Below are 27,730 nucleotides of genomic sequence, written 5' to 3' on the forward strand. Positions count from 1 at the left end.
AAGGGATGAAACTTTACCCTCCCCCACCCCCACAAATGGACTGATACTTCATCTACAAGGGGCAGAACAGCATCTCATCTGAATGAGAAACACTTCTTGGAAACGTTGGGCACTGTGTTGATAAAGATATTGGTCTTTAGGAAGAGACAAAAGGCTCAGATCCTTTTTGAAAAAAATAAAATAAACAGGACTGTTAAAAATTCCTGGCAGAATTCTATTTTGGATAATTTAATTCTGCCTACCTAAATTCCCTGTGGAGTTTTTATTTGGGTTAATTTATGCTTCAATTCCCCTTTCCAAAAATTGGTACGTAGGGTTTGTTCCTAGCATAAAATGGTGGCCACTGCTCGTCATTAGAGGATGGATGCAATCCTACTAATGCAGCCTGTAAACCATTTTGGGATCTTTGTCAGAGGTATAACTACAATTAATATATTATAAACAGACAGCTTTGTCATACTTTCTCATAGGCATATCTGCAATGTTCTTTAGAAGAAAAGTTCTGCCTCTTTCTGAACTCTGGAAGACTGCAGAAGGCTGATTAGAGCGTACCTGGCTGAGTGATTTGGCAAACTATGTTGGCTCCCAAGGCTCAGTGGAATGGATTATTTAGCATTATATGAAAATAAATTACAACACTTCTGAAACTGGATAAACGGCAAAAGAAAAAAGGGTTTTTTAAAATCAAACATTTTTGCCATGAAAAAAAAATGTCATGCAATATAAGTTACAAGTCTTCTACACCTCTCAGGCAGAGACTGAAAAAATATATATCCCTCTTCTGGTGGAAGAGATGCTCTACCTACCAGGATAATACTTCACCAGTCTCAGTCCTTCTTTTTCCTTTTAGAGGTTCCTAGTGATCTATATGAGGTATTCTAGAGCCTCGCCATTTTTGGGTAGGTGTCACCTGGTGACTGGACTCTTTAAAAGGGTGACAGACCTAACTGCACCTGTGACTGAGCCTCCCATCTCAGGCTACAGGGCTTGGAGTCTGATGATAGCCTAAGGAGAACCTAGTCCTTATAAGGACAGCAAGAGGTCGGTTGAACTGGAGAATTGCAGGAGTCCCTCATCCAGAAGGAAAAGAACTCTGGGGCTACAGCCTGCTTTGGGCAGGTGAATTGCATGTGTGTGTGTTACTTCATGATTTCTAGTATAAAGTAATGAATTGTGCCCTGCGGCAAGGGCCTGAAAAAGACTAGGGCATGGCATCACTCCTTCCTGGGCATGTGAGACAGCCCAGCCGTTTACAGTGTGCCTACGAAAAAAAATTGTCATTACCCCTCCCTCATTATAACAGATTCTTGTTCCACGTGATCACACCATTAGGGCTAGCCTAAGAGATTTGAAAAGGATAAACAAGAAAGTTCCTTGGGATATACTTCAAAATTATTTGACTCATATTACATATAAAATGTGTGAGAGAGACTCTGTGTGTACACACACATAAGTGTTGTTGGTTAAGCCCAATCATGTTTCTATTTTAGTCCTAGCTAGTTGTTTATACCAGTTTATATTTTCAAGGTTATTTCTGCGAGGAAAAGAGCTAAAAACTTTTGTAAAGAATGCTAAGATTCTTCTTTATGTTTCTAGCTCCTCAGCTGTGGAAGGCCTGCAGCTGTGGAATTCACAGGACCTCACAGGTTGACTCTGTTCTACAGCATGATGGATCAGCATTCATGTCCCACTCCCCATCAGTACCTAGCCCTGGAAGGGAAAGCGAATGATGCAACTAGCGAACCAAATTCATTGATGAATCCTGGTCAAGTGCCATCTGAGGCATGCTGTGCATACACTAAGAAGATTCCAACTAACACTCTGCTGGGGAATTGTAGTGTAAAATGTTAAATCCCCCTTTAACCAACAATGTGATCTGCCATGTCAAATTTTGCTTATCCCCTCCCCCCCAATAATTTCTAATTCATTTGCAGAGAGTCTAATTCTGCTCTCAAGTACCTGTGTATTAATGCAGGGTAACTCAGTATATTCTACTCAATACAAGTTCTTATAACATTGCCATAAGAACAACCATACTGGGTCAGAACAAAGATCCATCTAGCCCCGTATCCTGTCTTCTGACAGTGGCCAAAACCAGGTGCCCCAGAGGGAATGAACAGAACAGGTAATCATCAAGTGATCCATTCCCTATTACCCATTCCCAGCTTCTGGCAAATAGAGGCTAGGGGACATCATTCCTGCCCATCCTGGCTAATAGCCATTGATGGACCTATCCTCCATGAATTTATCTGGTTCTTTTTTGAACCCTGTTATAGTCTTGGCCTTCACAACACCCTCTGGAAACGAGTTCCACAAGTTGACTGTGCATTATGTGAAAAAATTCTTCCTTTTGTTTGTTTTGAACCTGCTACCTATTAATTTCATTTGGTGGCCCGTAGTTCTTGTGTATAAGAAGGAGTAAATAACACTTCCTTATTTACTTTCTCCAAACCAGTCATGATTTTATAGACCTCTATTATATCCCCACTATTTACCTCTCTCCATTCTGAAAACTGACCCTTTGTTTCTTGTCTTTTAACCAGTTACCAGTCCATGAGAGGACCTTCCCTCTTATCCCATGACATCTTATTTTGCTTAAGAGCCTTTGGTGAGGGACCTTGTCAAAGGCTTTCTAAAAATTTAAGTATCAAAGGGGTAGCCGTGTTAGTCTGGTTCTGTAGAAGCAGCAAAGAATCCTGTGGCACCTTATAGACTAACAGACGTTTTGCAGCATGAGCTTTCGTGGGTGAATACCCACTTCTTCGGATGCAAGCAGTGGAAATTTCCAGGGGCAGGTGTGTATATATAAGCAAGCAAGAAGCAAGCTAGAGATAACGAGGTTAGATCAATCAGGGAGGATGAGGCCCTGTTCCAGCAGCTGAGGTGTGAAAACCAAGGGAGGAGAAACTGGTTCTGTAATTGGCAAGCCATTCACAGTCTTTGTTTAGTCCTAAGCTGATGGTGTTAAATTTGCAGATGAACTGGAGCTCAGCAGTTTCTCTTTGAAGTCTGGTCCTAAAGTTTTTTTGCTGTAGGATGGCCACCTTAAAATCTGCTATTGTGTGGCCAGGGAGGTTGAAGTGTTCTCCTACAGGTTTATGTATATTGCCATTCCTAATGTCTGATTTGTGTCCATTTATCCTTTTCCTTAGAGACTGTCCAGTTTGGCCGATGTACATAGCAGAGGGGCATTTGCTGGCATATGATGGCATATATTACATTGGTGGACGTGCAGGTGAATGAACCAGTGACTGATGTGGCTGATCTGGTTAGGTCCTGTGATGGTGTTGCTGGTGTAGATATGTGGGCAGAGTTGGCATCGCGGTTTGTTGCATGGGTTGGTTCCTGAGCTAGAGTTACTATGGTGCGGTGTGCAGTTGTTGGTGATTATACCATTAAAGAGTTACCTGAGCTCTTGACCTGATCCTATTGTAGCCTATATAATCATAATTAGAGACAAGAGTCATTAATAACTTAGCTTAATTGCATCCTAATTTCTTTGGATGTAGGTTATGCACAAACAAGCCTTCAATTAATTTTAATTATGTGGAAAGTTTGAAGAGTCTGCATTTTTACATTATTCAGATCATTCAGGACAAACAAAAGACTGACATGTATAATATGTTAATCTTTTTTAAGGATCCATTTTTAAATGTAATTTAACTCACACTAAGTAACAGATTTATTTGTAAATCATCATAAAATTGATTTAGTACTCAAAGATTAAAGGATATAACATGTGGGGAGGAGTCACTGTAGGTTTCATACATTACAAAGAGGCCTAATACTTCCATTGAGTGCAAAACAGAACTCAAACATAACTACGGAGTCACAACCAATTGCTTCCATAGTCAATTAAACAACCAAAGTAAAATCTCCATGGGAAAGTACAGTGTTCTCTCTCCTTAGCAGCAGGTTCTGTCTGAACACAAATTGACAGCTGCCTCTGTACCAGTGAGAGGAAACTTCTTAAAGATACAGTATACTGTAAATAGAGGAATAAGAATTCCTAGCTGCACACATCACACATTAACATGTTAACTCCTTCACTGGAAGGGATGGGACATCACAGAAGATAATGTTCTAGATGACCAATTTTTTTCTTCAAATGTGTGTCTTACTTACTTTCACTTCATATCATATGTCCTAGATGTAAAGGAAATGGCTATAAAGTGTAAGGTATTTTTTCTTGCTGTGATGAATAGGCCTTTTAGGTTCTTTTTAATCTAATACAGGAAGGACATAATCATAGATCTATTAATCTGTGATGATCTAATTTGTTATGTGGATTAAGGGACCAGAAATGACTATGAATTCTATGAATAATAATAAATAAATTTAGATTAGACTCCAAATTCCTCAGGCACTAGGGGCAGTTTGGATTAAGTAGATTTCCACTAATTTAGTCAATATATTAATCCTTGTTGATGCCCTTCCCTTTTTCCACTGAAGGCTATTGGAAGTGGGTGTAAGTCAAGTAGAATGACCAAAACACACCACCACTTTATGAAACTGACCATCTATTTCCACTATAGGAAATGATAATGTGACAGCAAAATACTTTATAGAAAATGGGCAATAAAGAGTCTTGCACACTGGAAGTTCCTTCCCTCTACAGCTCTATTAAACATATATAAAAAGGCTGACCACAGTTCACGTTGATGACAGCCCTCCCTACTCACAGATACACTGCACTCAGAAAATAGAAGTGCAGTTGATTTTCAAGTTTCTCTAATCAACAATCATTCAAACTATCTCATTCACTATTAACGTGACTTTCAAGGGATTTGTCCCACTGAATTTTGGATAACAAAGAAAACATGACACCATGTCAGAAATCCTCCAGATCAATTTCTCCAACTATTTAACTTTCTTATATTTTCTTATAACTTTATTATATTTTGGTGACTCTTATGAAACCAAATAGGTTTCAGATGCTAGAAAGCCTGATGTTCAGGAAAAGAAGGAGTCAGGAAAGGGTCTTCTTATGGCCCAATCCTACTTGAATCAAAATCAATGGGAATTTCTCCAGCCATTTAAATGAAAGCAGGATTGGGCTTATAGATGCATCCATAAGAAGGCCCTTTCCTGACTGCTTTGTTTTCATGGCTTCTTTACCAACATGATAATAAATTTCCTCATTTAAATACCAGCTTAATTGGGTATTTTCTTTTAAAGCTTCTTAGATTCGATACTGTAATAATGTACAGTTTCTTCATGTATGTAACTGTGTTTTTCCCCTTCTTGAAGTAACATTATAGGCATTAACTACTTGATGAACATATTGTAACTGTGCGCAATATGAAGGCCTATGGCCTTTATCTTTTTGGAATGTATTAAAATGATAAATACATAGTATGTAAAATGTGGATAAGTTATTGGAAAAGCTTGCGGGGAAGATACCATTACCAATATAGCTTAGAGAAAAAATACTGAAATGAAAAGGTTATTCCTTGCTAACTTGCTGGAATCATTTGGCGATATTATTGAAATGGTAGACAAAGAGGTTCTTATCTGGATCACTGGAGACTATTTCAAAACATTTGACACAGCTACACATCAAAGGCTAATGTCAAGAGTGTCTTGAGAAACAGAATAAAGATCATTTGTGCCGCTGAAAACAGTGCAACAATGCAATGCTGAAAAATGGTGCCTGGAGGCGAATGGCTTAGATCAGCTTTGGGACCCAAGGAAGAAAATGTCCCTATACCAAGGCGTTAAAAGAAAGCAAAATTTCCAACATGATGCTATATTGGAAATACCAGTAAATAATGAAGCATAGTACAGTCACATGGAGGAGGACTTGGATCATTTAAGTGCCTAGTCTAACAGATGGCAATTGCTGTTCGCTGTAGATTACAGAACGCTAAAGTCAAGAATAACGAGCATAAAAATTTAACTGTGCAGTTGTTTCATCACAGTGACTGGCATATAGCAAGGCCATTGGATTTCTACAATTCAATGGCTTTGAACCTGGCAACTGAATTTATCTTTTGGGACAGCATCCTGGGAAATCCTCAACCTTCTCACTGCATAAAACAGTATGTATTTTTCATTGAAATTTGATTTCCATCGTGTCTTAGCACCTAACAGATGCATACACATGCAAAAGAAATTAAACTCCTCTGCTTTCTTCCTGTTTCTTCTTCCCTTATAAACAGCATTACAACATTGTTTGGTAATAGTCCAAAACAGCGCATCCTACAATAATGCTAATGCCAGATTGTAAATTACTGTAAAATATTGCAGTATATTTTAAGAATGTATTTAGAAGGGCTCCATCACAAACAGGAATTCTTACTGGTTTAAGTGCATTAGCTTGACCCTTAAGTGAAAGGTTCAGGGTGACTTCCCTGACCAGCACATTGAAAACAAGGATTACCTGCCATCCCCACTAGATCAACTCCTGCAGGCTCAGCATTGCTACCTCCAAGTGTCTGGGCCTCCTTCTCTCTCTCCCATCGTCACCCTCTGAGTGCATGTATTCTCCATATAATACTTTCTGCCACAGTTTAAAAGATCCTGGCATGTGGTACATACTTTCAGTCACTCTTCCTGAGCAGGGTTCCCCACCACTTTCCCTCATACCCAGTTAATTCTTCTGACCCTCTCTGAGCTGCTGGAGGAATGGGTATTGTACATTCATTCTATATTCTATTCTTAGATTTTTGAAGCAGGCTAATCCTTTAGTAATCTGGAAGTTAGGCAGCATCCTGAAATGTTATTTTTGGGGGTGGGGAGACTTACAGAAACAGTGGTTTTTAGGAAATAAAGGACTACAGTTTCAAAAGAACAGCCTCTCATTTGCAGGAACAACATGCACACACAAAGTCTGTATGCAAAATTGCATGTCGGGCAGAACTCTGGGCATTTGCAGCCCAACTATCAGGTTTTGGATGGACATGATAACTAGTGGTGCATATACGCTGATTTGTGCCTCCCCAAGTAATATTTTATATGAAAAATCCATTAAATTTTGTGAAGGAAAAAATAATTCTGCAGACGGGAAGGCTCCCTAAATGTTAAGGCAATTCAGTAAAGCATGCAAGCATTTCATTAACTGTAAGGACAAGAGTAGTCCCATTTGAAGTCAATTGGACAACTCATGTGCTTAAAGTTAAGCATTTTCTTTGCTGAATCAGCACCTATATAAACGCAGGGTTGAGAGTTCAATCCTTGAGGGGGCCATTTAGGGATTTGGGGCAAAAATCTGTCTGGGGATTGGTCCTGCTTTGAGCAGGGGGTTGGACTAGATGACCTCCTGAGGTCCCTTTCAACCCTGATATTCTATGATTCTATGATATGAATAACACACCCAATACTTTTATAAATAGTTCAGTATAAAACGTTGTTGCCTAAATAAATTTTTCAGTTTGCTGATAATTCAGCACTGGTCCACCAGCAAAACCAGAAGACATTACCACAGAATTCAGACCCAATTTTGTCAGAGTACACAAGGGAATGAAGACATGCTTAGGTACCATGGTGATGTCCAAGTGATAAGAACTTTGATGTATTTACTGTGGGACTTGATGCAGATTTTTATTCCATAATCTTTCAGGTGAAGTCTGTGAATTAAAAAACTTCACAGTAATCATAATTTCACTCAGAGTTTGACCAACAACGCACAGTTTAAAAGATCCTGTCATACAGTACATAACTTTGTGGGGGCACCTATGGTTTCAAGCAAGGCATGCAATGACATTAAAAGAAAAGGGGAACATTTAGCAGACTGTAATTACAAGTCTGCAATTTAGACTACGACATTCAAGGAAGGGTTCAGATGATGGTGGTTCATTTGTTCAGTTTCAATCTAAATCAAAGGTAACGGAGAGGGCTAGTGACTTAGGGTACGTCTACACTACGGGATTATTCCGAATTTACATAAACCGGTTTAGCAAAACAGATTGTATAAAATCGAGTGCACGCGGCCACACTAAACACATTAAATCGGTGGTGTGCGTCCACGGTCCGAGGCTAGCGTCGATTTCTGGAGCGTTGCACTGTGGGTAGCTATTCCGTAGCTATCCCATAGTTCCCGCAGCCTCCCCTGCCCCTTGTAATTTCCGGGTTGAGATCCCAGTGCCTGATGGGGCAAAAATCATTGTCGCGGAAGGTTCTGGGTAAATGTCGTCAGTCACTCCTTCCTCTGGGAAAGCAACGGCAGACAAGCATTTCGTGCCTTTTTTCCCTGGATTGCCCTGGCAGATGCCATAGCATGGCAATCATGGAGCCTGTTTTGCCTTTTGTGACTGTCACCGTATGTGTACTAGATGCCGCTCACAGAGGCGATTCAGCAGCGCTACACAGCAGCATGCTTTTGCTTTTGCATGACAGCAGAGATGTCCATACCAGCCATACTGTACCATCTACCATACCATAAATTGGTAATAAGATGATCATGGTTACCAGTCCTTTTGCACTGCACCATTTGCTGCTGTCATAAGTGCCCCTGGCTGAGATCAGCCAGGGGCGCAAAAGCCAAAATTGGGAATGACTCCCTGAGTCAATCCCTCCTTTTTGGTATCTAAAAATAGAATCAGTCCTGCCTAGAATATGGGCAAGTGTACTAGAGAACCACTGTATCATAGAACCAGAGAGCACAGCTGCTCTGTGTCAGATCCCGCAGAAATTATGAGCTGTATGCTATTCACAGGGGGTGCTCCTGCAACAACCCCACCTGTTGATTCCGTTCTTCCCCCAGTCTTCCTGAGCTACCGTAGCATTGTCCCCCCACTTGTGTGATGAAGTAATAAAGAATGCAGGAATAAGACACAGTGACTTGTTAGTGAGAAATGAGTGGAAGGCAGCCTCCAGCTGCTATGATAGTCCAGACAGGACATTAAGCAGTGTGGAGGAGAGGATCCCAGCATCCCGCTGCTAGTCCAGAGGCAATTGAATCTTTTCTTTACACATGAAGGGTGGGGGCTGATGGAGCTCAGCCCCCTGTTGCTATGATGAGGATGGTTACCAGCCATACTGCACCATCTACCAGGAAAAATTAGGGCCAGGCGCCCTTGATCGACCTCACGGATGCTAGTCGGCATGGTTACCAGTCCTTTTGCACTGCCCCATGTGCCAATAGGCTGATGATGACAATGGATATCAGTCTTATTGCACCATCAGCCACCCATGGCAGGCGGGGGGAGCAAGGATGTTGGTATTGAGTGCTGCAGCATCGTGTCTATCTGCAGCATTCATTAAAGATAGGGTGACGTGTAAAAGAGTCAAGAGAGGATTGTTTTCCCTTTCACTTCTGGGGGTGGGTGGGGGGGTGCGTAAATTGCCGAGCTATGCCCTGACCCACCGCGGACATTGTGTTTGACCCTAGAAGCATTTGGAGCTCAGCCAAGAATGCAAATGCTTTTTGGAGACTGCAAGAACTGTGGGATAGCTTGAGTCCTCCAGTCCATGAGCGTCCATTTGATTCTTTGGCTTTCCGTTACGCTTGTCACGCAGCAGTGCGCTGAGTCCCTGCTATGGCGTCTGTCTGGAGATTTTTTAAAAATGATTTTGAATTTCGTCTTCTGTAATGGAGCGCTGATAGAACAGATTTGCCTGCCCTTACAGCAATCACATCCGCATGGTCCATGCTGGAGCTCTTTCTTTATTTTGATTTTTAACTGCCTCGCCACACGTGCTGATCGGAGCTCCACGCTGGGCAAACAGGAAATATTCAAAAGTTCGCGGGGCTTTTCCTGTCTACCTGGCCACTGCATCCGAGTTCAGATTGCTGTCCAGAGCAGTCAGTGGTGCACTGTGGGATACCACCCGGAGGCCAATACCGTCGATCTGTGGCCACACTAACCCTAATCCGATATGGTAATACCGATACTAGCGCTACTCCTCTCGTTAGGGAGGAGTACAGAAACCGGTTTAAAGAGCCCTTTATATCGATATAAAGGGCCTCTTAGTGTGGACGGGTGTGGCGTTAAATCGGTTTTACGCTCCTTAAACCGGTTTAAACACGTAGTGTAGACCAGGCTTTACTGTGGCAAATTACACAAAAAGGCACAGCCTGGTCAGGGAAAAAAGACAAATATCATAAATTTATACTAAAAATTGCTAAAAGTCGCATGTTATTTTAATTTAAATAGCCTTTATTTTTGCAATAAACGTTGTTTAAAACCATTTATGCAGTGGGAGTGGTGCTGTGTGCAGATGCATGTTAACATAAGCTTACAGACTTTCTCAAAAACTGAGAAATGCAGGCACCCGTGACTTCTCTACTCCAATATGACCATAGAACAAGCCATTACTCTTGGGCTCCCACACAGCTCTCATTTTAACTTGGCAGCTCTTGTGGATCTGAGTAAAACATTTTCTACTGTTACCTTCACAGCTGTACATGAGAGGCAACAATCTATTAAGATTTACAAAAAGAAACTAATAAAAACGATAACTGCCAGAAATGTAGCACTAACAATAGTAATTATGGCAACAGAGAACACAGACATAGAACTAAAATGCATAAAGCATGCATGATATGAAAATGTTATTTCGCATGGGTTCTGTGTGGAACATTTGCAATAAAATCTGAAAAAACCTGAAGACTAACATTTTCATATGTTGTTGCAAATTCATGAAAATGGCACATATTTATTCAAAAACTTGAAATTTGACATGGCTTGGCTTAAATATAATTCCTTTATAGCGTAAACCTTGACACTGCTGAAATTACAATGTTTTATTCAGAAGAATATCCATTTGTTACATCAAAATATTAAATGTTCACATTTTTCAATATGAAAGTACTTGTATGTGAAATTCTATGGAAAAAAGCTAAATTTATAAATGAACATGGTACAGTATAAAACAGGAAATTTTTTCATATATGTATGGTAACTGCAAGCCACATTTTAGTATCATACATTATATTACCAAATTTTTTGAGCTTGGTCATTTAAACCCTAATACTATGTCAGTTAAGTCAATGGATGCAGGATCAAATCCTTGCTAAGATAATGGAGAATGTTGATAAACCAATTGTAGCAAATCTTTCTGATTGAAAAAAATAAATAAAAGAGAAGGCAATTTAATGTTTCAAAAATACTTTGCCAAAACACATACGAAGACCAAAATAGGATGAGAAATAAATAGAATACTGCAATTTTCTTAAAATGAAGTCCAAAAACCTGGACTTGGAACTTCTAGGTCAAGGTTAATAAATAACCAAAGGATAGAGATGGATGGGGGTGAGAACACACTTTTATATGCTATATACAGAACAATGATTCTGCACCTTACAGTTCTGTTGGGTTGCAATTTTCATTATTAAATTTTTCTCAAGGTTAAGGTAATTGTATAAGGCTATCTGATAGAACACATTTGCTCAGTCTGCAAAAAGAGAAAAATGCTTTTGTAATAACATTTTCTCCCTCCACTTCTTTTAAAATAAAAGTAATTTGTACAGTTGATTTTACCTTTTTTCTTCTTCTTCCCCAATTTTTGTAGTACTGACTTCAGAGCTAATTTTTGCGAGCTAGTGGGAAAAAATTCTCAGCTGTGCATAACTCGTCTTTGTTGCTTATGTTTGGTATATTTTAACTTGGTTAGAATACAGTGACAAGTGTGTTTTAATTATATACCTTCCAGGGAGAAGATGAATTAGCATTTTGTCTCTAATCATATTGAGGCTCCATATGTATATGGAAGTCATGACCACGCTTATTTTCTTTGCAAAACCAGCAAGAATTTTTAATTAGAAGAAGTTCAAATTTCTATCTAATGATTTGAAACTTGGGGTGCATAGGTGATGCTATGCTGGTTCATATCAGGTTTCATTTCTGGTCTTATCCAAAGTATACTGAAGTCAATGGTAGTTTTGCCATTGACTCCAACAGACTTTTCATTAGGCTTGTACTTTGGTTGGCTTGTGCCTTTTATTGCAGAAAGGTGTTAATCAGAAGGTACCTAGCCAATTATACAAAACATTGTCTTAAAAAAACAGGAAAAAGTACATTTTCCCAACCTTGCTGAACTCCTAAATATCTAAATGGATTTCACATATTTTTTTATACTAGCCATATAAAAAGATGAATTTATGGAGGAAAGTAAAGGGTGTGAAAAACAGGATTAGAATGTAAATTATTTTGGTACCTTAACAATAGAGGGACTGCAGATAGTCACTGAAATTACTAATGACTTACCTATTTATTTTTTAGTACTATATTTTTCTCATTATTTAAGGCTAATTATACTCTAATTTATACTCATTCAGCCCCCAGACCTCGGTGAGATTGTATGAATGTAACATAGCAGAATATGACATATGGTTCCCTTTTTAAAATGTATTTACCAAAAATGAAACTCTCCAGAAGGATCCATATAGTTTTGCTCTTTTTTTTTGGTGTGCTAATTTTTTGTTTGTAAACTAGCATATCACATAATAGTAAATTATTTCCTTTTCTTATGGAAAATGGGAGGGAGGAAGGAAGTGTGATGAATGCATACTGAAAATATCAATGTTGCAATATTCACAAAACTGTACATGTCACTAAACCAACTCCCACAGACTTCAATGATACCAAGATTTCACCCTACACTGATTCTCAGAAGATCTAGATTTTTTTAAAATAACCTAGATTTCAGATTCTCTAAACTATGGGAATTGGATGGTTCAATGGACTGCTAATAAAATTAGAAACCTTTTGCTGCTAGGTCATTAGTTCACAGCTTGCTCAAATTGCCAGTGACTGAATATAATTATCATCTGATGCCAATTTTTTGGCCCATATGAAAAGATCTGGTGGTCTCAGTCCAGTTCCTATTGGGCAGATACCTACTAAGAGACAGTCATCACAGTTGGCATCCACACTGTCAATCCATAAACTTAATGACACTAAATTTACTGAAAATAAATGGTCAAATATATAAAATGATGCCAAAAATTTGCAAACAATGTATTCACTGGAAACAGCCAGAACAGAGGAGAACAGTCCAGAGGGATTCTCCAGTTCCCTGAAAAATTACCTTAAAAATCCATTTTATTACACACATTTGGTAGGCTTAATATGTGCTCAAAATAGAAAAGAAATGACTTAATGTTTCTTTTCCTTATGTCTTCCAACTGGAAGCAATAGCAAGAGGATAAGGGAGAGAAAGAATAAAAGATGAATTTGCCACCAGAAACAGATAAAGGAAAGTTCAACACATTTGAAAAAATGGGACTCTGCAAGATAACAAGAGTGTGTCTGTGGATAAATGAAAACAAAGAGTAGGCGCATAATTAAAATTTGCATTGTTTTCTTTAATTTGCACACAGAACCATACATAACTCTGAGGCTTGGGCCATATTTCAACCTCTCTCAGGGGATAACTGCAGAAGAAATCAGTTATAGGCGCAGTAAAAGAAGGGAAAAGATACAGTGGCACAGGGCAGAGTGGAATTTGAAGCAAGCTAAAGCTATTGTTAACACTAGGGCTGAAACTATGTTAGCCACAACTGTGTTAAACCATGTTATGGCTAGCAGAGCATTAACATGTTTTTTATTAACATGAGATTGCCTTATATAACATATGCTAGATAAAAATATGCCCCTTCTATTGCATTAAACTGTTCTAACATGGTTATTGGGTATGCGTGTGCGAACCTTTGTCCAGAATGATCAAAGTAACAATTCTAGAAACATCAATCAACATTTTTGTGCCTTCAAAAAGTATTATTGGATCTGAAAATATTAATCTCTTATGTTACAAGAAATTCTTTAAGCTGGCTGTCCCAATAGCATGCTAAATGTAATAAGTAGATCAGCGGTTCCTGTCTGGTAAATGTAGTAGTATCTTACTCCAGGCTTTTGTGATATTAGTCTAGCTAGACTCCACCTTCTTTGCTTTAATGAGGAGCCTCCTTGTTGGCCCTTAGCACACTTCTCATGCCTGCCTCTGTTCAATGGTAAAGGTTCTAAGTCACAGTGAAGTGAGAGAGACTAGAGCCTGGGGTCTGGAGTAGAGATGCGTGGTAGCTAGCATTCTTTCAATATGAGTGTGAGAGTTGTAGTACAGAATCATAAACATCATGGTAGGCATGGATCAGCATTTAGGTCGCACCCCCCATCAGTACGCAGCCCGGGTCGGGGAAGCTAATGATCCAACCAGCAGACTAAATTTGGTGATTAATCCTGGTCATGTGCCACCTGAGGCACATTGCGCATATGCTAAGAAGATAACCAGCATGATAAAAGTGCCATCCAGGAGGAAAGCTGTCACTCAGAATGCCAATATGCCATGGGATTAGAGAAACTTGCTGCAAAAAGACAATTCTTGAAAGAACTCTCGAGCTTTGTGAGTTTGCTGACTGCTGACCCACTAAGCAGTTGTTTCCATAGCTCTCATAGGTCTATTATTTCTAAATTGCCTTATCATGTTTTCTGCAACAAAAGAGGCATTAAAGCACACAGGCAGGTATATACAAGTGTCTGAAGTAGGATTAAGGAATGAGGCCCTTGTCAATTTAACAGCTGCTTGCTAGCACTAGGTTACAGGTCTGCTTGATTTATGGAAGCCTCATAGCTACTAGCACAAATGTCAGTCACCCGAAGAGGCTTTGAATGGCTCCCCTACAGCACCAAACTGGAGCAGCTGTCTCTTCATTATATTCTTATTCTAATGTGTGAGTGAAGAAAGTAATAGTCATGTCTGATTAGTTCTGTGCTAATTACTATATCAATATTGTGAATAAAATACCTTTCAGGCAGCGATCATTGCCTCTGACAGTCATGAATCTGGACTGAGCTTATAAAAGACGTGCACGAGACAGACAGAGTGCTACATCAGGTCATAGGGGACAATTTCAACTCTGGTTTTCTACAACCCCCAAATCTGCTGTCAATCAGAGTTTCAAGGGGCTTATCTATGAGGCGGTGTGAGGGGTTCACTACTCCCTTGCCAAAGTTTTATTGGTAAGAAAAATTGAACACAAAATGCAAAAATGCCTACTGGTTGCAGGAAGGTCCTTAATGCAATATTGTAGAGTAGTCTTACAATGGTATTTTGTACTACTACTATATATTAATGTCAGGTTCTTCTTTTGTTTTGTTTGTTCTTATAAAGGGCAAATGGCTAATGCAAATCTGTTTATTTGTAAATTGAGGACTCTGCATCAGAGTTCAGGCCACTGCACAGACAACACACATCAAGATATGACTCTATAGGCCAAATTCTGCACTCTTTCGCACCAGGAAAAAAAATCCTGATTTACTGCACTGACTCCCAAAGAATAAGCCTGAACTTACCTGATGTAACAGAGAATATAACTTGTCTATAACAACTTCAGACTTTGTTCAAGTTTTCAGTTTCACATATTTACATGTTTGCCCATTGTGAAAAAGAGTCAAAAATATAGAGTTAATGTATATAAGAAAATATACTATTGGCTACACATGGGTTTTTCCTATATGCTCTGTTGATATGAGATTTTTGCCTGGGTGTTGTGTGAAACAATTTGCGACTAAATTTGAAAAAAACAAAAACAAAACAAAACAAAAAACACCCAGTGCCTCTGAATGTTCTTTGCCAGAAGCATCTGTCTTTATTCTAAAGTCAGGGAGTGAAGAATGCAGACATTGATTAATGCTGGGTAATCCTGACTTGTGCTTCCAGGAAGTACTGCTGAATCAGAAAGTACCAACATTTTATACTAAAAGGAAACTGCTCTAAGACAGTACAGTACTTCAGTAGCATTCTAAATTTATTTAGGTAGATCAGCGGTTCCTGTCTAGTACATGTAGTAGGATCTATATCTCAGGCTTTTGTGATGGCTAGTCTAGTTGGACTCCACCTTCTCTGCTTTTAATGAAGAGTCTCCATGTTGGGCCTTGGCACACTACTTTTCCGTCTTTCAGCTGTGGGTGTTCTAAGCCCCAGTACAGTGACAGAGTCTGGGCATAGAGTGTGTTCTAAACAAGAAGACTATGCCTAAACTACCCTAACCCCAGTGATGTCCAGGGTCTGGAATTCTGTTATAACTTAAAGTGTATACAAATGATTTGGAAGTGAACACTGCAATGATACAGCCATATTTTGTCTCCGAAACCTGCACAGGTCCTGGAAACAGTTGTTACCACTATGGTAGACATCATTCATTATCAAATGGCTCCCTAAGAATAAGTATACATATTTATTTTGTTATTAAAGAATGTGGCTGAGCGCAGGTTAAGTTGAACAAGTGGAACTTTATTAAATCCTGTGGACTACTCTGTTTTCCAGGTGTTCCCTCAATAATAGTCCTTCCAGGGAACCTGAATCATGTCACTCCAGTTCCACTTATCATGATACATCTTCCCTGTTTTACAAACATTTTAGTATAAACATTACAGCAAATAATAGATGCCCAGTGTTCCTTTGGTCAGAGGTTGCTAGCACATAGTCAAGTTGAAGTCTCATATTTACCACAAAGGCATCTGCTTATAGTGTCTTTGAGATAGTTTGGTCTCCTCAACAGGAATGACCTCTCTCTGTCACCCATCTCCAAGTGTAGCAAACTATTTCTACGTGGAGCCTCCTCTGCATGTGGTGATTTTCAGATGGTTCTCTGTCTCTCTATTCTGTGATGATTTCTGTAGATGCTCCAGGTGTTGTGTCTACCGGTGTGTAAGTGTTCCCTGTTCCTTCAGACCTCTTGTCCCTCTTGATTAGTCACCTTTTATAACATGAGTGCCACTACACTCCTTACAACTCATTTACTCCACTCCTGGTTTCTCTTTAAGGGCATGTCTGTTGCCAGGTCCACTAGGTCCTTGCTGACCTGTCATACTTTACACCTGCTATCTCTGATTGTTGGTCACCTCCTTCAGTGATGTCTCCATCCTGCAGGCTGCAACAGGTCCCTCATTGGTAACAGGATTTTGGTCATTCATTACATCAGTGCCGGTGCTAGACTGTTTTGACAGCCCTGTGAAGGGGTAATTCCTTTGTGCCAAAATTGATCTGAACCAGAAGACAGCCTTGGGTGAGGTTTGTGTCTGCAAAATCCAGGGCTTCAGGGCCTTCAGACAGAGTTCCATGGCTCATGCTGCCAGCTGCTGCACTAGAGAGGACTTACAGCTCAGCTGCTGCCACCATGTTTCATTTGCAAAGCGTGATGCTGAATGCAGGTTAAGCTGAACAAGTAGCACTTTATTAAACCCCGTGGACTGCTCTGTCCATGAGGCTGAGTTGCTTCTGGCCTAACTCCTTCCATTGCCTATTTTCCTGGTGTCCTCTCAATAACAGTCTCTCCATGGAACATCAGCTTTCTGACTCCAGTTTCACGGATTATGATACATTTCTCACTGTTATAGGACTCAGGTACACATTTCTTGAAGCATGGCTACTGCTCCTGAATTATACTTAATATAATGTTAATTTAACAGTAGCATCCAGAGACCCAGTCAGGTTTAGTGTCCCATTATGTTAGGTGCTGTATAAACACATAGGAAAGCACAGAGTCCTTCCCTGAAGAGTTTATGATCTAAGACACTGTGCTGTGAAAAGAGAAACAGGACTTCTTAGAAAGGAGCCATAGGTGAGTCTCTCTGCACAGATGAGTCAGCTGTGGCATCGGCAGCTCACTGTATGCATATGTGTACAGACAAGGATGGATGTGTGCTGCAGCTCATTCATTGCTGAGTCATTTCTTTTAAAAAAGCATCTGCCAGAGCCAACAGGAGGAGGTAAGAAGCCCTGAATTTTTCATGTGAATAGTGACAGAACTGCTAACCTGCTCTTCTAGGTAAATTAATTTAGAATATTAAACATAAGAGTGCAGCACTGCATCCTGAACACTGATTAGGGATTCAAAGTAGAATGAATCTCTCTCACTTGCACTCTTTGTCTCTTTTTAAACTGACTGTACTCTTTTCAAATGCTTGCTTATGTATCTTAGAAATAAATTAACTTAATATGCCATTTGCACAGGATTTTTAAATGTTCCATTTCCTTTAAATTAAGCCACTCTGAATTCTTTTAGTTACACTGATGCTGGTTTTAGAAAAATGACAATGAAAACAATCTCTGTACAGATAGTGTACTATTTTTTCTCCAGATAAGTAGTTTGATTTTTAGTCCTGCTGCCTGTCAACTTGACAAACAGCATCAGTAGAGAGAAACAACCTGGTCTTGATATGACATACCCAGGAGTCATTCTTTGAAATGTCTGACCCCTACAGGCAAGGAAACCTTTGCAAAGTGTGTATAAGAGATTTTGTGGTTCGTAAACCAGGAAACCCAATCTGAAGCCAACAGCTTCTAAACTGTGACATGATACATCTTAGTCACACACTTGCTTCCCCGAAGTCCACAGACACACACTGAAGTAGAGAAACCTTTTATGAGGAAGCAAATATGGAGGGGGAAAAAGAAAAGTGTCATCAAAATATAAAGAAAATAGCTAATTCTTTACCCACATGTCTTCATTATCCAGTAAAACCCACTCAGGGCAAAATAACTGTTTAGCCTATAAAAGCCATTTCATTTTAGTAAAGTGACCATAAAGTACAAGTGAGAGCATTATAGATAGCACAGCCTTAATGTGGATTCTCAGTGTGACCTCTGCTAGGATACAGGATCCAGACAGATACAAAAGTGCAAATAGCAACACCTGTCTTTAATAGATGAGAAGTTCAAATAGAGCTAAATTACAACTATCCAGTTCTCATTTGGTTAGTCTGCAGCAGTCAGCAGTCGGCTAATACTCCTCCCCCATCCTTTAGCATATTCCTTGAAACATGAGTTATAAAGAGTTCTGCAATAACATACATCAGTGTTTGGTCTCAGACAAGAACCTACTCCTCGATTCTCCATAATTTCAGTGTTTTTCCCGGAATAAGGGATTATGGGAATTGCTGCATTTTCCTAGGTGCGCTGGTCTTTTTATTTTTTTTTATTTCCTGCCAAAGTGTGAGGATCCTCGAAAATTTACAATCGGCATTGCCATATTCCTCTCCAATGTCCTTTTGTTTTTGTCTTCTCCCTCCACAGCAACCCCCTCGGCACTTATGAAGAAGATTAACATTTAGTGTGATTATGCCCGTGATCTGCATATTAGGCAATTCGGATGCCAGCAGCAGTGCTGGCGCCACTTACAATGTGCTAGAGTATGTCACATGTCCTTCAGAGCTGAGAAAGAAAGAGAACGGGGGAGGGAAAGAAAAAATAGTAAAAGGAGAGCGGGGGAGAGGAAAGAAAGAGAAAAGTAGTATTGATAGAAGCAACTAGAGTGGCAAATGGAAAGATTTCCAAAATAAAGCTTTTGCACTGGAGTTTTTTTTTGTTTGTTTTTTAGTTTCCCCCCCACTATCCACTAGACTATAGAAGAAAATTCCTTGATAGATGAGAGGCACAGAAGCACTGAAAACTCTGTAATTTCTACATATATGTATGCTGAAGGTGCTGTAATTAGGCAGATTGTCCAATTAGCCCTCAAGCAAAATGTCCCATTAGAGAAGCCAATTGTACAAGATATGTACAATAGAATTAAACATTTACCACTATCAGGCCGCTTTGCATCAAGTATGTGGTGATGAATGGCACATTTATAGCCATGCCATATGTTTCCACATATGTCATCATAAAAAAGCGCTCCAGTTACCCGCTATTTATGGCAAGGAGATGCAAAATCATAGGGCATAACAGTTGTGGCTGCTTAAAGTCTGTTCACAATGTCATTGCAATAACTACCGCATGTACAATTTTCATGAAATGCTGGGATGGCGGTCCATCTTTTTGTATAACTGGCATGATTGGGAAAGGCTGAAGGTACAGTTAGTGAATTCTCAAAGTATGTGGAGACAGAGGTCTTTTCAGTCTAGAGATTTGCTCTTCAAATGTAGACTGGCTGGTAGATTCAGAGTAGCGCTGTAGCACAGAGCATGAAGCGGACATGGCTAGACCATGACCACACTCATAGACTTTAAGGTCAGAAGGGACCATAAAGTCTATGAGTCTATGAGTGTGGTCATGGTCTAGCCCCCAGATATAAGCTCAGGGGGATCTGGAGAACTATAGTTAGGGCTGGTCAGACTCTACCCCATGCACTCACCGACGTACTGCAGCCAAAAATATGGTTGCTTCCTAGATGGATTGACTAGCAATTAAGGTCTCTCTGAGCCCTCTCCCCCTTTAAGATCCTTGCAGGGCAGCCACATTTTGACCAAGAGATTATAAATACCAGAGAGAAACAAATGGGCTTTGATAAAATAAGACCTGTCTTGAACTGAATGTTATTTTGGGATTCAAAACATTTAGGGTATCATTGCTCACTATTATTTCTCCACTTCACATTCCATAAGTGGAGTTACCAAAGGAGTACACCTCTACCCCGCTAGAACGCGACCTGATATAACACGGGTTCGTGTATACCGCGGTAGCAGCGGGGCTCCAGCTGCTGCGGGGAGCCCTGCTGCCGCTACCCCGGGGCTGCGGCAGCGGGGCTTGCCAGCAATTTAAAGGGGCCGGGCTTCCCGCAGTGGCCGGACCCCCGAGCTCTTTAAATCACCACTGAAGCCCTGCCGCCACTATCTCGGGGCTGCGGCAGTGGGGCTTGCCGGCGATTTAAAGGGCCCAGGGCTCCGGCTGCTGCGGGGAGCCCCGGGCCCTTTAAATCACCGCTGGAGCCCTACTGCCCCTACCCCGGGGCTGTGGCAGCAGGGCTCCACTGGCAGTTTAAAGGGCCTGGGGCTCCCCACAGCGGCTGGAGTCCAGAGCTCTTTAAATCACCGCCGGAGCCCTGCCACCCCTACCCCGATATAACGTGGTAGGGATTTTTGGCTCCCCACGACCGCGTTATAGCGGGGTAGAGGTGTATGAACAAGCCCAAAGAGGAGCTGGGATTCAGAAATGCCAAAATCATTTGAGCGTGGGCTGAAGATCTAATACACTCAGATGAAGTTTAGATCTACATCAAACACTGCAAACAACATAGCTTGTTTCAGTGCAGTTCTTGTATTATTTCAATGGAAAATAGAGAGGGCTCCAAACTGTTCCCTGTAACTTTTGTGAGATCTATCTGAATCTAATTTCAGAGAAACACCCTGACTTCACAGGTTGGGTCTCTTTCTATAAAGGGCTGGACCAGAGCATGAAATCTAAACACCACCAAACTTTTTGGGAAGATTTCATTCTGGATTCAGATCATGAGTCAGGCCAATCTCTAATTCAAACTAAGTACTGTACAATATGTCATGTTATGCCTTTTAAAAAAAATGTTTAAATGGGCTCTTCTGAAAGGCTCCAGCTACAGTTGGGGACAAATGGTATAAATACTGATTTGCAAATATTTTTGCAAAGCTGTGATTCACATCATTGTTATTAAGTATCAGAGAGGTAGCCGTGTTAGTCTGGTTCTGTAAAAGCAGCAAAGAATCCTGTGGCACCTTATAGACTAACAGACATTTTGCAGCATGAGCTTTCGTGGGTGAATGCCCACTTCCTCCGACGAAGTGGGCATTCACCCACGAAAGCTCATGCTGCAAAACGTCTGTTAGTCTATAAGGTGCCACAGGATTCTTTGCTGCTTTTATCATTGTTATTGTTCACAAGCATTTGGACAAATGCTAGGTATCTAAAATGTTCATATTTTCTAAAAGTTTTACTAATTTATCATGAATGGTCATTTAAATATGAAATGTCAGAACCTTAACTTCAGAGATTCTTGACTTTTGTATGATTTAATTTCCAAATATAGCAGTGTTAGCATGAGAGTTTTGGAGAAAGGGGGTTTGGCTTTTTGCTTTGGTTTGGAATCTTTGCTTTGAATATAAATAGCATTTCTTAGAGAACATCTCAGATGGTTTCTAGTGGTTTTGTAGTTTCTGCTAGGGTAACCAGATGTCCCAATATTATTGGGACAGTCCCAATTTTAGGGGACTTGTCCCACGTCCCGACCTTACATAGGTCGGGACTGCCTTTTTCCCAATATCAGGGACCATCCGGACCACAGCCCAGGCACTGCCGCTCACCGCTTCCTGGGGCAGCTCCCAGCGCCTGCCCGTCAGCAGGAGTGCCACGAGCTGCAGGGGCAGGGCTTGCAGGAGACGGGAGCGGGCAGAGAGCCCTCCGCTCCCCCACCCCCGAGCCAACCTAACCCGAGACCCTAGGAACCGGAGGGACCAGCCTGCTGGATGCTTCCCGGGACGGGACCCACCCCAGGTGAGCACCACTGGTACTCCCGACCTCGCCCCCTTGTAGGTCCCTCTGGCTCTTAGGGTGGAGGGTGGGACTCTGCATGCTGCCGGCGCCTGCAAGCCCTGCTCCGCGGCTCCGGCAGCTCCCATTGGTGCTTTTCCCAGCCAATGGGAGCCACAGAGCTCGTGCTTGTGGTGGACTCAGCACGTGGAGAGTCTGGAGACTTCCCTTGTTGCTCTCACCCTGGGAGCCAGAGACCTCCCAGCAGGGCTGATGAGTGCGGCCAGGGAAGGGGGCAGGGTGTGATGGAGTGAGTGTCTGGGAGGCGTGTGTGGGGTGCTGGGTTGTGAGGGTGTGGAGGGTGCTGGGCTGTGAGGGTGTGGGGGCGCTGGACAGTGGGGGAGGTTTGTGTGTTTTAGGGTGCTAGACAGAGGGGGCCTGTTGGGGGGTGCTGGGCAGTGGAGGAGATGTGTGTGTGTCAGGGCACTGGGCAGTGTGGGTCTGTGTGGGGCATTGTGTAGTGTGTGTGCACAGCACTGTGCATTTGTGGTGGAAGGGTTGTAGGGGGGCTCTGGGCATAGTGGTTCCAGGGAGCACTAGGCAGGGGAGCTGTGTGGCGCAGCATGGGCCCACCCCCAACAGGAAGGGGCATGCTGGTAGCACAAGGCCAGGCGGACCAGTGTGCTTCTGGCTCTGGTCGGGGCTGTGCAACTGTGCACCGCTCGACCAATGTGTCCTGATATTTCACTCGTGATCTGGTCACCCTAGTTTCCGCACACATTGTATTCTTTATATTTTGCTTACACTGTTGACTAGCCAAAAGATTTTAGAACCCAGAACATTTTTCAGTTACCATAGAAATCCAGGAAGGGCAGAAAACTAACATGACACATCCAGACTACTAAATCAAGACAGTCTAGAGATATTGACACAAATTATGTCTAGAAACATGGACAAGTGTCTGATGCACTCTGATTTTTCCTTCAACTTTTCTAAGAAAGTGACCCTATTGAAATATGACTATTTTCCAAAATTTGTTGCTTGACTTCATAATATGCATAGGTCAGAGAATTTAAACAGCATTCTTAAGAGATAAGAGTTAGAGGCATTCTGGCTTTCAAATGGCTGATCTGTCTGTTCAGACAAAGGATATTTAGAGATGTTTTTAAATAAAGTACTGGATGTCTGTAGAACTTTTTAGATTTAACTGTCATCCTGACCCTCACAAGTTTAGTAGTGCATTAGTGAGACCACAAAATTAACAAATATATTCCTGCTTTGATGTAAGTGATGAAGGAACAGCAATCAAATTCTCTTCTATCTGACAAGCATAAGAATTTACAAAGCATCCTTAAGTTAATTCTAGCCATGTCTGTAGGCAATACACAGAGGGCTTTGTTTCACCTTGTCTTCTTAAGAAAAAGTAAGTTATAATTCAGCTAATGGAAGTCTTTCATTAAGCATTTTATTAATAATGCCACAAATCTGAACTAATGCTTTTGCACAGATAAGTGTGTTATCCATTAAATACCTGATATGCCATACATAATTGCATTTTAAAGTATTTTCTTATATTACCTATTTAATGTTAATCAACACTAATATATTATGATAACTTTCAATATATTACATAAAGTAATTTAAGATTATATATGTCAGCACTATATCATTTATACCCTCGGTTTGATATTTCTGTAGAAGAATTAAAGAATTAAGCTTGATCTCTTCACCTTAATTAGTATATTACAGACATTTCATATTGTTATTAGCACAAAATATAGGCTAGAGGTTACTGAATTCTATCCAGAAAGACATATACTGAATTGAACCCATATCTCCGGTTTGGTGCTCTATCCACTATGCTATACTGCCATCATTATAAAGCAATAAAGGAAACTGTAAGGACTGGAAATATACCTAGGATGGTTCTATACGGTATGCAAATATAGGAATAATTGAAAAATAATGCTTTTCTAAGCTGTCATATGGACAATAACTTTTAGGGTGACTGTCCAGTTTTAAAAGCAGAGTGGCTAAAGTTACTTGCATTTCAATTTTCACAGTATTACTCACATTTTAACAGTGATTCAGTTCTATCATGATCTCATTTATGTAGGGAATTATATCTGCACCACAGCAAATGTATTAAACAGGAATTGCCTGATGGGAGCGATTCAGCTAGATTAGGGTTCTGAAACTTTTTCATGGCTTGGATCACATCTTAATGCACAGAAAGGATTGTGGATCCTCTGCCTTTTCATTCATGATCATATTGACCACCTCCCCACTCACTGGCAATTTAAAAACAATATGCCTATGGCAACTACCGCAGTTATTTTGTGAAAAAAAAATTACTATTAGGAAGGGAAGATGGTTGGTTTTCATTCTCTTGTCCGGTTACTTTCTGGTTTGGGGACACTATTAGTTTTATTCTTGTGTGTACCAGTATATTTATTTTTAGCATATGTCAAAAGTGCTTACACCCTGGATGGATTCACTTTTTCATGCTCAACAAATTATTTCAATCGACTTTTACAGAAAAGGCTACCTTTGAATAGTACCCCAAAGCTACAGCTAGTGCTGAACACAGCAGTTCATTTCTTGATTAGGAATCGCTATGATATATCATAAGTTCCCAGCACTGTTTCCTGGCAGTGGATGCCTGTTTACTTACTGATATAGTTAAGGCGCTGGCTATGATTCTGAAAGCCCTAAAGAGTGAGGATCCAGTTAAATGAGAGATTGCCTTCCCCCCCTATGTCTCATCACTACAACACGTATCTACGCTCTTGCTGCCAGTTCCTGCAGTTGAATTCTGAAGACCTGTATCAGGGTATTTGAAAGCAAATAGATTCTGGAACCTCTTTATTGTGCAGATATCCCACAAGATCCTGTATTTTGGGAAATTCAGGGATTAAGTAAAACACTTCTCTTAGCTGAATATTTAGTAAGCTTTGTATTGGTTATTAACTAGTGTCAGCTAAGTGCTGAGACAAATTGCATTATGTATGAACATTGGAAATGAATGAACAGTGCTATGACCAAAACAAACTCATCTCCTCCTTTGTTTTTAATGTCTTATCCTTATGCTCACACATCACACCCATGACAAGACAATGGGATAAGGCCCCTTTGTTCATTTCCCTTGATCCAGGATGAGGGGGTTGGAGTAACTCGCTTTAGAGCTTATTGGGTTGTCTTTTCTTTAAGAAGGTCTGCATGAAATTATTCATACAAAAGTATTTTTTAACAAAGAAGATTAATTATAAACAGAGAGAACAAAAGAAGCTGTTTGCTTAACATAGCTAGATATACCCTTTCATATACTAAACAAGAGAAAACATTCTCATCTTAGCTACAGAGAAAAAGAAGAAACATGAATAGCTTATATCTCTGAAAGCAATTCTCTCTCTGAACATTTTGGTCTAATTGTGAGCATCATGCTATCCAGACAGAAAAAGCACCTTGCTCTGTCCAGAGAACTTTCTTATTAAATCCTCCCTGATCTAGGACTGCTAACCAGTTTTTGCAAGTTACCTATACACACAGTAGTATTTTGGGGACTGGCTCTATGACATGGTCCACTGAGGAAATGTATGTTATGTCTACAATATGAGCACTACTGTGGTCCAGGTGCAGCTATGTCACTGAAGGGTCATAGTGAGGATGCTTCCTACACCGACTAAAAGGATTTTCCCTTCACTATAGTAAATCCACTTCTCCAAGGTCTGTGGAAGAATTCTTCTTTTGATCTACCATTGCCTATCCTGGGGGTTAGGTCCACTTAACTAGATCACTCGGGGGGCGAGAGGGGGGGGGGAAGTTGTCAATTTTTCACACCTGAGTGATGTACTTAGGTCAAGCTAATTGTTAAATGTAGACCAGGCCAAAGGCCTTTCAACAATGATTAGGTCAGATACCACCCAAACAAGCTTGGCTGGTTTAATATGATCAGACCTCTTACTAAAACTGAATCATTTTTTTTCTTTTCCCAAGAAATATGAATTATGGACAGGTCTCCAAACCCTCTGCTACATATACATTACAAATATAACATGAAAATGGTAATTAGAGTACAGTTACCTGTCATGTTGCAGTAAACTTTCAAAGGTCCCAGTGCCCCACTGCCATCTGGATCTATCCAGTAATAATTTGAGGTTTTGCCCAAGTGTTTGTATGCTTCACAGGAGAGGTCATAAATAGCTGGAATGGAATAAAATAAAACATACTATTAAGGAAATTGAAGTCCAGGAGCAACTGATTCCCAATCACAATTACTTTCTTCATAGCTTCATTTTATATTTCCACACTAGTGCAAGAACCATGAATTAGTCATTGATTTAATACTTGAAAATTAATAGAAGGCACAATATTTTTTCCCAAGGTACACTGGTTATTACAGCCGGTCAGAGAAAATTTGATGGAATCATATTTTGTTTGGAATAATGTCAAATGTCTCTTTTTCATATTTTCAAACGGAACATTTGATTTTTCATTTTAAAACTACTTTTCATTTCATTTAAAAAAAATTGCATTGTACATTATAATATGTACAAAACGAAAGTCAAAATTGGAACAAAATGTTTTGATTAACCTATTTTTTTTATTTTGTTTCACAGATAACACTGGTCTACAATTTTTGAGAAGTCGTCTGCTTCAGAGATAAAATATGCTATTTATTATGTATTTTGATGTGCTGAATTCAAATATGACAATTAAAACAACTGATTGGCTACTGTTTCTAAGTTATGTAAGTTTTTATATTTTATGTCTATGTATATTGTGTAGATAGTAGAGTTTTAATCATAAATTGTAAACCTATGTCTTTTCATGTGTTTATGGTTGCTTTACATGATAATATTTCACCTGTTCTGTTTATGTAACACTTTAAAAAATCAGCAAAAGGGTTATATAACTAAAATTTATTATGAAACAAAAGGCAAAAAACTATTATGTACATAGTTTAGTCCTATTCAGTGTCTACTCGGCGCTTCTTGGCTTGTCTCTTGTATTCATTAAATGGAGCATCTCTTGTCACTGTCCAGCAATAGTCTGCAAGCATTGATGGGCTCCATTTGCCCTGATAGCGTTTCTCCATTGTTGCAATGTCCTGGTGAAATCGCTCGCCATGCTCGTCGCTCACTGCTCCGCAGTTCGGTGGAAAAAAATCTAGATGAGAGTGCAAAAAATGTATCTTTAGTGACATGTTACAACCAAGGCTTTTGTATGCCTTGAGGAGGTTTTCCACCAACAACCTGTAGTTGTCTGCCTTGTTGTTTCCGAGAAAATTTATTGCCGCTAACTGGAAGGCTTTCCATGCCGTCTTTTCCTTGCCACGCAGTGCATGGTCAAATACATCATCTCGAAGAAGTTCACGAATCTGAGGACCAACAAAGACACCTTCCTTTATCTTAGCTTCACTTAACCTTGGAAATTTTCCACGGAGGTACTTGAAAGCTGCTTGTGTTTTGTCAATGGCCTTGACAAAGTTCTTCATCACACCCAGCTTGATGTGTAAGGGTGGTAACAAAATCTTCCTTGATTCAACAAGTGGTGGATGCTGAACACTTTTCCTCCCAAGCTCCAATGACTGTCGGAGTGGCCAATCTTTCTTGATGTAGTGGGAATC

General features: G+C 40.3%; 1 protein-coding gene across 1 annotated transcript in view; it reads right to left on the reverse strand.

Moving 5' to 3' along the window:
* Window positions 1-27,730, reverse strand: part of CNTNAP2 (contactin associated protein 2) — a 1,334,251-nt gene that overhangs the window by 450,573 nt on the left and 855,948 nt on the right. The window contains exon 12 of the mRNA XM_045005260.1: window positions 26,185-26,304. Coding sequence (XP_044861195.1) covers window positions 26,185-26,304 — 120 coding nt within the window. The remainder of the gene's footprint in view (window positions 1-26,184; window positions 26,305-27,730) is intronic.

The sequence above is a fragment of the Mauremys mutica genome, chromosome 2 (genome assembly GCF_020497125.1).
Source record: "Mauremys mutica isolate MM-2020 ecotype Southern chromosome 2, ASM2049712v1, whole genome shotgun sequence".
Classification (NCBI taxonomy): Eukaryota; Metazoa; Chordata; order Testudines; family Geoemydidae; genus Mauremys; species Mauremys mutica.